Source organism: Oculina patagonica, chromosome 14, assembly GCF_052425735.1.
Source record: "Oculina patagonica isolate OP01 chromosome 14, crgOcupat, whole genome shotgun sequence".
Lineage (NCBI taxonomy): Eukaryota > Metazoa > Cnidaria > Anthozoa > Scleractinia > Oculinidae > Oculina > Oculina patagonica.
In genome coordinates, this window is record NC_135771.1 from 21,670,620 (window position 1) to 21,686,289 (window position 15,670).

General features: G+C 41.2%; 3 protein-coding genes across 4 annotated transcripts in view; all 3 read left to right on the forward strand.

Annotated features, from left to right (window-relative positions):
* LOC144638817 (mutS protein homolog 5-like) overlaps positions 1-8,636 on the forward strand; it is a 29,460-nt gene extending 20,824 nt beyond the window's left edge. For both annotated transcript variants that reach the window (XM_078498087.1, XM_078498088.1), the window contains 3 exons: positions 489-626; positions 7,249-7,322; positions 8,520-8,636. In XM_078498087.1, the coding sequence (XP_078354213.1) occupies positions 489-626; positions 7,249-7,322; positions 8,520-8,619 (312 nt within the window). In that variant the 3' untranslated portion in view covers positions 8,620-8,636. The remainder of the gene's footprint in view (positions 1-488; positions 627-7,248; positions 7,323-8,519) is intronic.
* Positions 8,637-8,646: 10 nt separating this feature from the next.
* Positions 8,647-9,947, forward strand: LOC144638868 (ras-related protein Rap1-like). The gene has a single exon (XM_078498160.1). It carries the CDS (start codon positions 9,184-9,186, stop codon positions 9,793-9,795), a length of 612 nt encoding a protein of 203 aa, XP_078354286.1. The 5' UTR covers positions 8,647-9,183; the 3' UTR covers positions 9,796-9,947.
* Positions 9,948-11,704: 1,757 nt separating this feature from the next.
* Positions 11,705-14,194, forward strand: LOC144637816 (transmembrane protein 69-like). The gene is made up of 2 exons (XM_078496895.1): positions 11,705-12,574; positions 13,585-14,194. The coding sequence occupies exons 1-2, from the start codon at positions 12,422-12,424 to the stop codon at positions 14,119-14,121; spliced, it is 690 nt and encodes a 229-aa protein (XP_078353021.1). The 5' UTR covers positions 11,705-12,421; the 3' UTR covers positions 14,122-14,194.
* Positions 14,195-15,670: the final 1,476 nt, after the last annotated feature.

Below are 15,670 nucleotides of genomic sequence, written 5' to 3' on the forward strand. Positions count from 1 at the left end.
ACTTAATTACTTTGCTTATAGGGCGCGTTCGATTGGGATCAATCCGGAATAAGAATAATTGGGATAATGCGAGTTTTAATAGCGTTCGTTTGGCTGCTCTTTTCATTCCGGAATACTTGGATTTCCATTCCGGGTACTCTGCTCGAGGAGTAGAATAGCCAGAATATATTCCAGAATATATATTGTTATTCCAGAATATCCCAGACGAACGCGCCCTATTAAAGAGAGAGTAGAAACGTTTGTCTTGTTTTGACTGTGCGATATATTTATACGATACCTGTTCTTACAAGTGATAAAACTGGGTTACCAGAAAACAAACTTGTAGGATCTGAGGTTTTGCAAAGTCTTTACTTGGGCCAGTAGGGTACACTGCCGCAGTTTATCCCGGTTTTCATAGCATGAATTAAGCGACCAGGACCAAAGGCTTTAGTCCTAAAATAATCAAATGTTGTATTTTTTTTTCATCTTTCTTCTTTCTGTGTAACTAGACGATGCAAGTAATGGAAGAAAACGAAGAAATTGCGTTTCTTTATCACCTTGTTGACGGTTACGCAGAGAGCAGTCTTGCTTGCCACATTGCCTCCTTGGCTGGATTACCAGATGAATTGGTGAAAAGAGCGCATCAGGTTTGTACTAACAAACCGTAACTACCGAAGAATTCCAAAAGTAATTAAGCCAGCCTAGCTCCCTGAATATACTTCCCACGCCCCCCTCCCCCCACCCCAAATCTCAGACGCAAATATCCTTCCGAAAATAAGCCTTGGGCTTATATTTAATAATAGCTCTTAAAGAGAGATATAACTTTTCCGATTATAAGCCTGTTGTAGAATTTGTTTTGTAATTTACGTTGTAAGAGAATGCTTAAAGACAAGTAATGTTTGTTCCACGGCTGTAAGACTTGTTTTGGGTTTCATATCGTTTTCTTTAGAGAGCTTTATCATGTGGAATGTTTTGTTGTATGAACAAAAAAAAATATCACACACAGTATCCCGACGATAAAGAAACCCAAACATTTCTGAAAACAAATTTCCATCCAAAATTAAACTCCCCACCCCCGCTCCGTGTCCTCCCCGACTGAAAGTAAGCCCACCTTAAAGGAGCAATGTCGCAATATTTAAGTCATTTTTCTGATAACTTCAAAATTAAAGGAACCTCAAAATAGGGTTTAATATCTAATGTAGAAAAACAACAAAGGAGTTATAAAAACGCGAAAATAACCAAGGATGGTTTAAACTGACAGCGATTAACCCGGATTACGAATGACAACTTAAAAAGGGGTTTTTAAGATGTGTTTTCCGTGACGTAGCTCAGCCCTTGAAAGGGACGTTAATAGAGCAAATATAAGAACACGGTTATTTTCAGAATTTTTGTTTACATGAATCTCTTGTTCTGAAGACTAATGGGCATCCAGCTTCTCCTTCAATATTACTGTATTGTTTAGCTGACAGGGGAAAAAGGAGCGTAAAGAAAATCGTTAATTAAGGGATATTGTCTTGATGGGTTAAAACAATTTTTATTATTTATGGTATTAATATTAAAGATAGACAAAAATGAGGAAGATTAAGACGGATTACGAACGACAAATTTAGACTTAAAGCCATCATCTGTATTGTAGCTACTTAAAGGGGGAGTATCACGAGAAGTCCTCTAAGTTTTTTTTTGTAAACTATGCAAAAAGTTTGAGGGTTCACTCACTGAAAAACAAAATAGCCTGAACAACAAAAGAAAGAAAATAGTCCATTATCCAAGATGTAAACAAACCGCAATCTGATCAATGGGTTGTAAGTGATTTACGTCCAACTATCACAGTCAAACTTGATAACGTTGGCCCGACGTTTTCAAGTTTAAGGCCACTTCTTTTCTATACTTTTCCGTAGCTACACCACTTGTTTTGTAGGGCCGGACATCAATGCTCACAGTATGTTTTTGCAACGCCGTGAAACTACTCTCTTAGTTCCTTGCCCGCGGGTGGGGGATAGGGCCGGACATCAATGCTCACAGTATGTTTTTGCAACGCCGTGAAACTACTTTCTTAGTTCCTTGCCCCTGGGTGGGGGATAGGGCCAGACATCAATGCTCACAGTATGTTTTTGCAACGCCGTGAAACTACTTTCTTAGTTCCTTGCCCCCGGGTGGGGGATAGGGCCGGACATCAATGCTCACAGTATGTTTTTGCAACGCCGGGAAACTACTTTCTTAGTTCCTTGCCCCTGGGTGGGGGATAGGGCCGGACATCAATGCTCACAGTATGTTTTTGCAACGCCGTGAAACTACTTTCTTAGTTCCTTGCCCCCCGGGTGGGGGATAGGGCCGGACATCAATGCTCACAGTATGTTTTTGCAACGCCGGGAAACTACTTTCTTAGTTCCTTGCCCCTGGGTGGGGGATAGGGCCGGACATCAATGCTCACAGTATGTTTCGTAACGCCGTGAAACTACTTTCTTAGTTCCTTGCCCCTGGGTGGGGGATAAGGCCAGACATCAATGCTCACAGTATGTTTTTGCAACGCCGTGAAACTACTTTCTTAGTTCCTTGCCCCCGGGTGGGGGATAGGGCCGGACATCAATGCTCACAGTATGTTTTTGCAACGCCGGGAAACTACTTTCTTAGTTCCTTGCCCCTGGGTGGGGGATAAGGCCAGACATCAATGCTCACAGTATGTTTTTGCAACGCCGTGAAACTACTTTCTTAGTTCCTTGCCCCCGGGTGGGGGATAGGGCCGGACATCAATGCTCACAGTATGTTTTTGCAACGCCGGGAAACTACTTTCTTAGTTCCTTGCCCCTGGGTGGGGGATAAGGCCAGACATCAATGCTCACAGTATGTTTTTGCAACGCCGTGAAACTACTTTCTTAGTTCCTTGCCCCCGGGTGGGGGATAGGGCCAGACATCAATGCTCACAGTATGTTTTTGCAACGCCGTGAAACTACTTTCTTAGTTCCTTGCCCCTGGGTGGGGGATAAGGCCAGACATCAATGCTCACAGTATGTTTTTGCAACGCCGTGAAACTACTCTCTTAGTTCCTTGCCCCCGGGTGGGGGATAAGGCCAGACATCAATGCTCACAGTATGTTTTTGCAACGCCGTGAAACTACTTTCTTAGTTCCTTGCCCCCGGGTGGGGGATAAGGCCAGACATCAATGCTCACAGTATGTTTTTGCAACGCCGTGAAACTACTCTCTTAGTTCCTTGCCCCCGGGTGGGGGATAGGGCCAGACATCAATGCTCACAGTATGTTTTTGCAACGCCGTGAAACTACTTTCTTAGTTCCTTGCCCCCGGGTGGGGGATAGGGCCAGACATCAATGCTCACAGTATGTTTTTGCAACGCCGTGAAACTACTTTCTTAGTTCCTTGCCCCCGGGTGGGGGATAGGGCCAGACATCAATGCTCACAGTATGTTTTTGCAACGCCGTGAAACTACTCTCTTAGTTCCTTGCCCCCGGGTGGGGGATAGGGCCGGACATCAATGCTCACAGTATGTTTTTGCAACGCCGTGAAACTACTCTCTTAGTTCCTTGCCCCCGGGTGGGGGATAGGGCCAGACATCAATGCTCACAGTATGTTTTTGCAACGCCGTGAAACTACTTTCTTAGTTCCTTGCCCCTGGGTGGGGGATAAGGCCAGACATCAATGCTCACAGTATGTTTTTGCAACGCCGTGAAACTACTCTCTTAGTTCCTTGCCCCCGGGTGGGGGATAGGGCCAGACATCAATGCTCACAGTATGTTTTTGCAACGCCGTGAAACTACTCTCTTAGTTCCTTGCCCCCGGGTGGGGGATAGGGCCGGACATCAATGCTCACAGTATGTTTTTGCAACGCCGGGAAACTACTTTCTTAGTTCCTTGCCCCCGGGTGGGGGATAAGGCCAGACATCAATGCTCACAGTATGTTTTTGCAACGCCGTGAAACTACTCTCTTAGTTCCTTGTCCCCGGGTGGGGGATAGGGCCAGACATCAATGCTCACAGTATGTTTTTGCAACGCCGTGAAACTACTTTCTTAGTTCCTTGCCCCCGGGTGGGGGATAAGGCCAGACATCAATGCTCACAGTATGTTTTTGCAACGCCGTGAAACTACTCTCTTAGTTCCTTGCCCCCGGGTGGGGGATAAGGCCAGACATCAATGCTCACAGTATGTTTTTGCAACGCCGTGAAACTACTCTCTTAGTTCCTTGCCCCTGGGTGGGGGATAAGGCCAGACATCAATGCTCACAGTATGTTTTTGCAACGCCGTGAAACTACTTTCTTAGTTCCTTGCCCCCGGGTGGGGGATAGGGCCAGACATCAATGCTCACAGTATGTTTTTGCAACGCCGGGAAACTACTTTCTTAGTTCCTTGCCCCTGGGTGGGGGATAGGGCCGGACATCAATGCTCACAGTATGTTTTTGCAACGCCGTGAAACTACTTTCTTAGTTCCTTGCCCCTGGGTGGGGGATAAGGCCAGACATCAATGCTCACAGTATGTTTTTGCAACGCCGTGAAACTACTTTCTTAGTTCCTTGCCCCTGGGTGGGGGATAAGGCCAGACATCAATGCTCACAGTATGTTTTTGCAACGCCGTGAAACTACTCTCTTAGTTCCTTGCCCCCGGGTGGGGGATAGGGCCGGACATCAATGCTCACAGTATGTTTTTGCAACGCCGTGAAACTACTTTCTTAGTTCCTTGCCCCCGGGTGGGGGATAGGGCCGGACATCAATGCTCACAGTATGTTTTTGCAACGCCGGGAAACTACTCTCTTAGTTCCTTGCCCGCGGGTGGGGGATAGGGCCGGACATCAATGCTCACAGTATGTTTTTGCAACGCCGGGAAACTACTCTCTTAGTTCCTTGCCCGCGGGTGGGGGATAGGGCCGGACATCAATGCTCACAGTATGTTTCGTAACGCCGGGAAACTACTCTCTTAGTTCCTTGCCCCCGGGTGGGGGATAGGGCCGGACATCAATGCTCACAGTATGTTTTTGCAACGCCGTGAAACTACTTTCTTAGTTCCTTGCCCCTGGGTGGGGGATAGGGCCGGACATCAATGCTCACAGTATGTTTTTGCAACGCCGGGAAACTACTTTCTTAGTTCCTTGCCCCCGGGTGGGGGATAGGGCCGGACATCAATGCTCACAGTATGTTTTTGCAACGCCGGGAAACTACTCTCTTAGTTCCTTGCCCGCGGGTGGGGGGATAGGGCCGGACATCAATGCTCACAGTATGTTTTTGCAACGCCGGGAAACTACTCTCTTAGTTCCTTGCCCCCGGGTGGGGGATAGGGCCGGACATCAATGCTCACAGTATGTTTTTGCAACGCCGGGAAACTACTCTCTTAGTTCCTTGTCCCCGGGTGGGGGATAGGGCCGGACATCAATGCTCACAGTATGTTTCGTAACGCCGGGAAACTACTCTCTTAGTTCCTTGCCCCCTGGGTGGGGGATAGGGCCGGACATCAATGCTCACGGTATGTTTTTGCAACGCCGGGAAACTACTAGTGGATTTTAAATAAATATCAACACCTTCAATGGATTTTCAAGTAGCACTAAACTTTAGTGTGACTCACTGCCTCTTAAACCCTTTCGCTGCTGAATTTTCTTAACCCCCACCCCCCCCCCCCGCCTCCCACATTTTTTTAACCGTTACAGGTTGTTTTTTTTATTCTGGTGCCATGATGCCAAACTTCAATGCACTTTGCTACGAAAAGCACTCTTTTATACTGAAGCTAAATTTCAAAGATTACTTAAGATTATTTACAATATCTTACTCGTTTAGCACATGCGCATAAGGCTTTTGTTTTTGCTGACACGTTCCGATTTTTTTCTTGTTCCTTAATTTCCTTTCCTTTTCCTCCTAGTTTTCCTCAGCCTATTAATTCTCGTTACCTTCTACTCTACCGGTCGGTTAAGTTATCATTGGTTAAACCCTAGATAGAAGACCTTGATCAATGATACAAGGTGTATTGGCCTATTTTATCCCCGGGGGGGCGAGGACGGGAGGCCCCGGACACCACCCAAACCAGGAAGGACCCTGAACCACCGACTCACTACCACGGACGAGCAAGCGAACAAGCGCCCAGGGAGATTCCCACCCAACAGGAATCCCTACCCTTAAACCGAGCCTGGGCCCGGGCGGAGCCCGAGGCATAGGGAGACCCCCCCGGGATTTTATATCAGTTTTGCACCAAAAACTGTTTTTCGCGATAACAGCTCTGTCAGAATGCAGCCGATATTTAAAATGGACAGTCATGTGAAAAATTCTTCTCATTGTGTTTTAAGGCCCGCAAAACGAGGAAACATGTTTTCGTAGTTGTTTCTTGTCGCCATATTTCATGCCGCGCGGAAACACGATGTTTCTGGGGAGGAGAAGCAAATTTGCCTGGAGACAAACTTGACGCTGGAAACAATGTTTCCCGTATGGCAAAACACGGAGGAAGCATTTGGGGAAAAATGTGCGCGCTACCAATGTTCTGGAAACATATTTCCTTGTTTTGCCAGGCCGCTGGCATGTAAACGGACGAAGTCACAAGTGGTTCAATGACTGCTCCTCCAAATGTCGACAAAAGTCGACTTCAGCACCGAAAGAGCTAATATCGAGAGGAAAGCCGTCTTAAACTTCCTCTTTTTGGTATACTTTGAGAATTTATAACGTGCAAATTTTATATTTGCATAAGGAAGTAATTATTAATAAAAATAAATGCGCAAAATTATTGCTATGACAAGAGAGTATCAAGACGAAGAAACGTTTCAGTGTAAAAGCGTGACTGGATACCATAGTAGAAACCTGAAAGTTCAGTGCTAATTTGTTGATAAACAGCTGCCACCTTCTCATCCTTAGACCAGTTTTTGTTAAAGGGACACCGCCACGAGCTTTACTTCCGAAAATTCAAGAGCCTAAAAACGTATGAAAACTCTCAAATAGCGGTCTAGTGTTAAAAAATTACCATGCTAGTATACTGAAGCTTTAAACAAGTGATATTTATGAAATGCCATCAAAAACTAAGATCTCAACTTGAAAAAGTCAGGCTGATTTTTTCAAGTGCTGCCCTTGTGGTCTGGAAAAACAGCGAAAATTTACTTAGCTCAACTTCTTCTCTCTTCCTTTAACAAAAATTAACTTTATATCTTAATCTCGATGTTCTAGGCGCATTTTATGTACGAGCTATATTGTATATATTTTATGTACGAGCCAATTTTAGTATTTTTTCTTGAAAAGCAGAAAAATACCCGTGAGATTGTGCCTTTAAAATCTGATGATATGTTACCTTGCAGGTGACAGAACTTACAAGATGCAATAAACCAATCCCTAGAAAGGACACTAAAGATGACGAAGAACAACGAAAAAGGTTTAGTTAGCCATTCCTACTTTATTCTGTGTTTAAATATATATTGGCCGTGCATTTTCGAAAATCACAGATTTTCCCTCTTCACTTCTACTTGAATGTTGATTGTTTTTTTCTGTCATCGTCCTAATATCAGTTTTTATTTTCTTCGATAAATTTTAATTTTCCCACCACGCCACAAGTTCCTTTCGTTAAATTAATACCCGTCGTGTCTAAATAAAGTCCATTATTATTTATATTATATTATTATTTTTAGCCCAGACTCATAAGACAGGACTATTCGACGAGAACATTTAATGAGTGGCATGCAAATAGCTCCTTTAGTCCTTAATTGAAAATGACATAAGGACGCGTCTATTAATCGAATAAAAACTATCCTTTATTTTTTACCGTTTTAAGGCCTAAAGCCACATTTCAATGACAATGACAATTTCAGTGCGTTTAACGTTTCTCGGTTCGCCGCTACCGAAAGTGTGGTGAACCAACAAGCATAAAAATGCTTAAATGTCAGTGTTGCGCGAGTCCGGCTCTGATTGACCGCCTTTTTGTTTATCATCATTTAAAATAGAACAAGAACATGCGAAAAAATGTGAACACTTTTGAAATATTGTTTTGTATGTTATTGTTTTGTTTTATTCGCCTGACATAAGTCACAACTTTGTTTGCAAAGGATGCCTTAACATTAACATTCCTTATAGACAGTGTGACATTGGCCCTTACTTTGTTATCCAAGGGAAGTTAACTGAATTGCTTTCGACATTTTATCTTAGCTACTAAACCGAGTGTATTAGTATTGGCTTAGTAACAAAACACCGAAAAATGACGTCGGCTACCGGCTAAGAGTAGCTTTTATGAAGTTAAACGGAACCCATGTCACGTAATTGGAAGTCAGTTATCTGTTAAAAATAATTTCAATGTCACTAAACTGGAAGTATTTTGATGCGATAGCAAAGGTGGAATTGGGGAAAATTGGTGCAAATTCATAAACGACAAATTGAAAAGTTTAGGTTAAATTTTTCAAGTTGTGCTCTCCGTGACGAAGTTTCCTTACACCGTTTAATACATCCACTAACACATTGTCCATCTAAGTGAATTTGAAGAATAAAAATTAACCTTGGATTTAGCTCTAAGTACTTTGTTGTTTTGAAAATATTGCAAGGGTAGAGAACATAATAAACAGATTTATCCTTTTATTCACAGGCACAAAGCCATCGTCACGAAATTCTTGGCGCTGGACATGGAAAACGATGACCCTCAAGCTTTTCTTTCTGATCTCGTGGTATCGTTCAATGATAGTTGATTTTACCAGTCATCGAAATTCATTCAAAGAGATCAGATTGTAATATTTCAGGATGCCCGTTAGAACGTTCTTCCATGGTTGATACGGCAAGCTTGAACATGCCAACACGCTCAATTTTGTTGTATTGTGTTCAGAAATGTTTTCTAAGTGTGCGTTTCCTTTGTTCCATTCTCGAGCAACGTTCGGAATAATTAGGATCGTGAATCAATTACTAGCGAGCTCGGACAAACCAGCATGTTCAATTTTGTCGTTAAGGCTAGCTAGCGTTGTGTATAGCCACAAAAGTTTCTAAGGCGTCTGCGTTTCCGTTCTTCTATTGAAATTTTTGGTAGACGTGAATTGATTAATGTCATCGTGTGACGTTTTATGACGTCACGCGTGGAATATTTACGTTTGGAACGAGGAAAACTATGCAACCATGTCCGGTACATAACTGCGCTCCGTTCTTGCTGATCAAGTCAAATTCAACTACCGTTTGTGCTGAAAGGTGGGCTGAAAACCAGTCCCTGGAAAAGACCTGTCAATTTTACAGAAGTGAATGCTTCCTTAAATACTGCCAAGAATATGAAACCTCGAGGAAAAAATCATCGAAATTCTTTTGAAATTGCTTTGTTTGGAGCAGCCAGCGTGGGAAAGACATCGCTTGTTCGACGCTCGTTTTTTGGTGAATTCGACCATGAATACTCTCCCACGGTAGAAGATTATTACCGCCATGAGATTCACAAAAATGGCGGGGTGACTGTTCTTGATGCTACAGATTGTGCTGGGAGTTTTCAGTTCCCAGCCATGCGACAAGTGACAATACGAAGAGCTGCTGGTATAGTGCTTGTGTTCTCATTGGACAGTGAATTTTCGTTTCGTGAGCTTCAAAGAATACTGGACGAAGTTGTCAAAGTGAAAGGTGAAGAAGGTGTCCCGATTGTGCTAGTAGGGAACAAAAAAGACTTGAATGTACGAGACGTCAGAGAGGAAGATGTCATGGAATTAATCAGACTGAACAGTTCGGATAAAATCCAACTGCGTTACGTGGAAACCTCCGCTAAAGACAGTTTAAACGTTGACGAAGTGTTTGACCAACTTCTTAGACTTCTCATGCCAGAGTCTCCAGCGAAGAAGAGCAAAATGAAAATTTTTAACTTCAAAGCGAAGGAAAAATGCAAATGCAGTGTCATGTAATAAATTATTTTGAAAATTTTGTACAAAGCCACTTGAAAATTGGACATTGCTCGGCGCTTTTCGGCCAGTGCTTTGTGAAATAATTTATTGAAAATATTGTACATATTTGAATTGAGCTGGAGCTAAGTTATTATTAAATGCGATTATAAAAACTTTTGTTTTCGTTTGATTGTTGGTAAATGGCAAGTCGGGGCAGGAGAAATGTTGTTCTTGGCCTGAAAGGAATTTGATTAGTGATTATAGAGTATGCAAACAAATACATGGTCATTGAAAATATGGGCCATCAGTCAATTATAACTTCATTGACAGCACGACTGTTAATTATGGTGCTCACGCATGTTAGATTGTATGGCAAAACGCGCTTATTTCTAACGGTATTCAGTCTTGCATCATCGAAAAAAAGCAGGAAAGAAAAAAAATGGTACAAGATTTAATTCCTGTTTCTTTGGTGCTATAGATTGTGGCTTTATTACTTTCCGCACGCAAATTGACTGTTTACCAATGAGGGCGTTTTGCGAGCGGATGTTTATTTTGTTCAACCATGGATTCTGTTCCGCTTTCGGTAGCAGCGCCTTGCCGATCAAAAGAATAGAATAATAACAAATGGCACTCGTTTCAAAAGCTCTTCAACCAACCGTAAATGAAACCTCCCCCCGCACGGCAACTAAAAGGCTGATATTTTTAATCGACTTTGCGATCCGTCGCTGAGATGTCGGAGAAATGATCTTGCAAATCAACTTTGACTGAATTGTTTTTATTTGAATTCCGTCCCCGACCTGAATTTAATCCGCATTAAAATGTTTATTTGTTCTGTCTTTATGAACTTCGTGTGCGGGAGACATGCAAAGCGCAATTTATAAAGTACTTGTCTTTAATTGAAGTTTTGACTTGGTTCTGCATTTAAATGCAACTCATTTGTCTTGGTTAGTCATGTGTGTCGAGCCGATTCCAATCGTAAAACGTAATATTGCCTAAAATATCTTAAATTCGTCATGCCCTAAAAATCAATTGTTTTTACCATTTTCTTTGAATTGGACCACCAGTATGTGTTTTTGTTCTCTGTGGGTAGAATTAAGGCTAAAGAAAGAAATTAAAAGCTTTTGTGAACAGGATTATTCAGCACATCGTGAGTAAAATAACATTACCAAAATAAATAAATGATAATTGTCAAAAATATAGATTATTTTAAGCCACTTTTTAAATAGAGAAAATCTTCACTAAATAAGTTGGCAGGTATATTTCGTTCGTTTTCTTTTTATTAACTAATATATTTTCCCGCCCGCGACTAATATAAACGGGCAAAGTTTATATTCAACTGCATGTAACTTGAAATCAAATTTTGTATATTCGAGGGCGTTTTTTCCTTGTATAAAACTGCCTCAGGCCACATTATTTATAGAGTTATTTTTAACTTGTCTTTGCCGTAGTGACGTAATAGCTCTTATCAAATGTCTTCCTTCTGGCTTTTTACTGAAGTGAGTTTTTTTTTTAAAAAAAACTTCCAAACTTATCTGAGAAGGGTATTTTAATCTCCACTACCTGATTCGCACATGGAAAGTAGTTTTCGACCATACACCACCTGGGACGTCCATGTTCTGCGTCAATCAATTCAACAGCTGAATACACGGAGATAAATTGAAGGCGCCATTAGCTCTTCATGTATTCATTTCCCCATGAAATTACGTTTTAACGTTAATATTCTAATCACGACCATTAGTTATAGTTTTATAATTCACGTACGAATTTACTAGTAAATATTACGTTCCATAGTGTTTGCACAATTTTTCTCTTTTATTCCTTTTAACCACTATATGATCACCCATGAAATTACGTTTTAACGTTTATATTCTAATTACGACCATTAGTTATAGTTTTATAATTCACGTACGAATTTACTAGTAAATATTACGTTTCATAAAGTTTGAACAATTTTTCTCTTTTATTCCTTTTGCCATTGTAGGATCCGGTTTTACAGAGGAGAGAAATGTGCTATCGACAACTATTTTTGAATTTTGAAAGTTGTCCATTCGACAAATAAAGCTACTTTTAAGTCACAATAAGCCTAAAAATAGATTTGTTGACGATAACAAATTAAGTTTTTTTTCCGTTTTGAAGGGAAAATTCATTCCGTTATCGACTTTAAAAGGGCACTATCAAAAAGGCTCTAGCAAACTGTGACGTCAATTTTGTCATCCGTGATAAATCGTTTCATCACGGCTGACCGCGCTGCCTACGTTTTCCTCAGTCAGAAAACCAAAAAGCTTTTGCGTGAAATTTCAAGCCTGAGTGGTGTATGTTAGTCAGTAACACAAGCTAGTTCAGATAGATAAGTTTGAGTTCTCGGACTTCTTTTTCCAAGCACTTTGCATCGCTGATACGTTAGTCCATGTGTCGTCACGCAACGGCGGCAACGCTTCTCGCCTTGCCTTGCGTTGTAAGATTTGTTGGTGGCCAAGGAAACTTTCTGATGTTATTTTCTAAAAAAGAAAAATTGTAGGTTAAAGCTTGATCACCCATCACGAGATTTCTTTGCTACACATGTCCTTCGCTGGACTGTTCGCCATGGAAGACTGGGCACGAGCAGCAACAACAGTACTATTGCACAGCGGTTGTAAACTCAAGAAAGATGGCGGCCGTTCGGGTTCTGCGGCGTGCAGGAAATTTTGATAAAATACTGCACAGGTCTTGCCTCTTGGGCAATGAAATTTCCTGGAATTCTAGATGTGTATCTCAAGCAAATATATACGCATTTAAATGCGAGCGGGGAATGTTTGGAAAGGTAGGATTTTTACTACTAAACTTTAGTACGCTTATCATATCAAATCATAGATTGATAGAATGAAGTTACGTAACCTACTCGCAAGCTCTCTTGTTTGGCTTGTGTGCTAGTAACAAAGCCACGAGGTAATTCAATACCAGCTGACGAGAAAAACAAGATAGCCAGCTTGTGGGCTAAGTTATAGTTTATGTACCGAATCGAACATCCCCCCCCCTCCCCGAGGAAAACCCCGGACACATAACGCGTCAAATGCCCGGGGTATAATGCCCCGTGGGAGGGGTTTTTTGAAATTTCTATTTGATCGGTACACTATACTGCACTATTTAACAATAACTCATGACAGTTGAGGTAAATAGTGACAGATATAGTCAGCACGGCACTTTAACTATTCTTGGTGTTACTTTCCAGTCGGATTGTAATTTACTAAGCATGTTAAAACGAAACTCTACGAGGCAAATAGGTGTTTATACGTAATCAGAAGCCTAAGAAAAGAAGGATACAGCCAGAGGGATATTGATCATCTGTTCAAAGCAATTGTCCTGCCAAAGATAACTTATGGACTACCAGTGTATGGTGGAAGTGCGTCGGACCTGAATGCAGTGCAGTGTTTCCTCAAAAGGTGTCACAAGCGACGATATACAGTATCTCTGAATTAATCAATATAAATGACCTACTTGAGAAAGCGGACTGCACACTATTTGAAAAAAATCAGTACAGACCAAAACCACCCACTGTACAATTTACTACCAAAGCGGCACTGTTCTACCCATCAATTACGGTCAGCAAATATTGTATTACCTCTACTAAAAACTGAGCTTACCATTGTAACTTTTGATATGTATTTTATCAACTGAAATAAAGACACATTATTATTATTATTATTATTTTATATAGGCTCGATTTCCACTGCTCTCTTGAGTCCAGTCTGAGATAAACATCCTCCACTTTTCACTAATGGAGAAACTGACTTATGGAACCAAACTGAAATTGCATTGTTTTATTCATTTTAGTCAAGAAGTGGTTCACTTCAGATGATTACTCGAGTGCCATACAAAGTCTTGTCATTTATCAGACCTACAAGTGGCCAATCACAAGGCAACTTCTTATCAGACCTGAAATCTAGTCCTCCACCAGCTCTATATCTAGGATTTTCTGGAGCAATTCCATTTTGCGGCTTGGCTGCAATGGCTGTCATATTTCCTGAACACTTACACCTTATTGCTCATGCACAGCAAGCTTATGGGGCATGCATTCTTTCATTCCTTGGAGCAATACACTGGGGTTTTGCATTGGCAAAGACAAGTGAACTTAAACCAGACTGGAGCACTCTTGGCTACAGTGTTACACCGTCACTTATTGCATGGCTGGCTTTGCTTGTAAAGCCAGTGCCGGGACTAACAACATTATGCATTGGGCTTGCCTTTGCGTTATCAAAAGATCTAAACACGCCTCACTTTCCAGCATGGTATTATGCCTTAAGAAAAGCATTGTCTACATTAGCTGTGAGTTCTGTTGGTTTGACTGCAGCTGTCTTGTATTTCCACTAATCTTTTAGTAATGTACTTATATTAATATGGTATTACGATTATTGTAGAGATTTCAGTAAAGAAGTAAATTGTTGATACTGTTCCCTCAAACTTTACACTGTTAAGTCAAGTATTGCATGTAAGTGAAATTGGGACAAATCTGATGGCATCAAATACCTGTTTGTATGAAATACCTCACCTAAATTTAATGTCAGATTGATTTTAAATAACTGGTGAAAGTGCAGGCTGCAAAATCAGGACATCAAATTTGAGGACTATTGTGAAGACTCCATAAGCCTCCCTTCCTCCTCTTTTAAGGTTATTGCCCTGTATTGCATTGCGCATCCTTACTGTGCAGAATTTTACGCGTAATTAGCGCGCGCACATTAACAAAATGGCGGCTTTTTTCTATGCGGCTTGGCTCGCGCGAGAGGGAAATCATCGTTTTCTCGTAAATGAGTTCGGCGACCTATCATTTTTTTCTCTTAGTTCGAAAGTAGCGATCAAATTCTTTCTATAAAATGAATACAGATCAATTTCTATGGCAGAATAATACATTATCACCAAAAACGTGCACTTTCAGCAGTACTCGCAAAGGAAATATGAGGAATTAATATACAATCTTCGTTCACTGTCCAAAATCCACGCGCGCAATTGGTTAAAATAGATCACGTGATTTTGCTTTACCTGTCGTCAGCAAACTCAGACAGTGCAGTATTGACAATAATGCACGAAAATCGTGCATTATTGAAGGTGTCTTCAGCTTCAAAGCTTGTAGAAGTGGAAGAAAAGTATATTCCTCAAATTATCAACGATCCAATACCAAACAAAATCGAAGAGGATAACAACTTGAAGCGCTTTCATGTTCAAAGGTAAACTGCAGCTCAATAAATACATTTTTGTGTGCGATTGACTTGCTTGTAGTTGCTTGATTGTGAAAGCCATCGACTTGCATTGAACAAGCTTCTCGCTGACTGAATTTATGAACGACCACAGCTGACGAGCGATTTTATGAACCATTTTAAGTTTTATTTCTGTACGGCTAATTTGTGATTTTTATATTATTGATGTAATCCCGTGTAATTATGTACTACTACACTTCTTATTTTTAAACATTAAGTTTGTTGTTTGAAGTTCGTTAAGTCGATGATCGCTTGCAGTTCGATGCAGTGTACTCAGATTGTATATTAAAAGGGTTAGAGTCTGTTCGTTCGTGTTTTGTTGACAAATACACGCACTTGCTGGCCTCACAATGAACTCAAAATTTTCAATACTGCACTCGGCTACGCCTCGTGCAGTATTGAAAATTTCTCGTTCATTGTGCGGCCAGCGCGTGCGTGTATTTGTCAACAAAACACTCACAACAGTCTCTAACCCATAATTATATGATAAATACAAGGTCTTCCTGCCCCTAAACGAATACGGTGACACCCCTTTTTTATTTCAAAATTTAACTTCCCTTAACCCTTTACCCCCTGAAGCGAATGGTCTTTTTTTCGTAAATTAAAAAATATAAACCTGATATCCATATATGATACACCATTTGAAAGTTCTTGATCAGAAAATTTCA

Bases quoted from the DNA above. Each gene is read 5' to 3' on its own strand.
- LOC144638868 (XM_078498160.1), top strand. From the start codon at position 9,184: ATGAAACCTCGAGGAAAAAATCATCGAAATTCTTTTGAAATTGCTTTG.
- LOC144637816 (XM_078496895.1), top strand. From the start codon at position 12,422: ATGGCGGCCGTTCGGGTTCTGCGGCGTGCAGGAAATTTTGATAAAATA. The intron at 12,575-13,584 runs GTAGGATTTTTA...TATTCATTTTAG, and splicing joins AGCGGGGAATGTTTGGAAAG to TCAAGAAGTGGTTCACTTCA.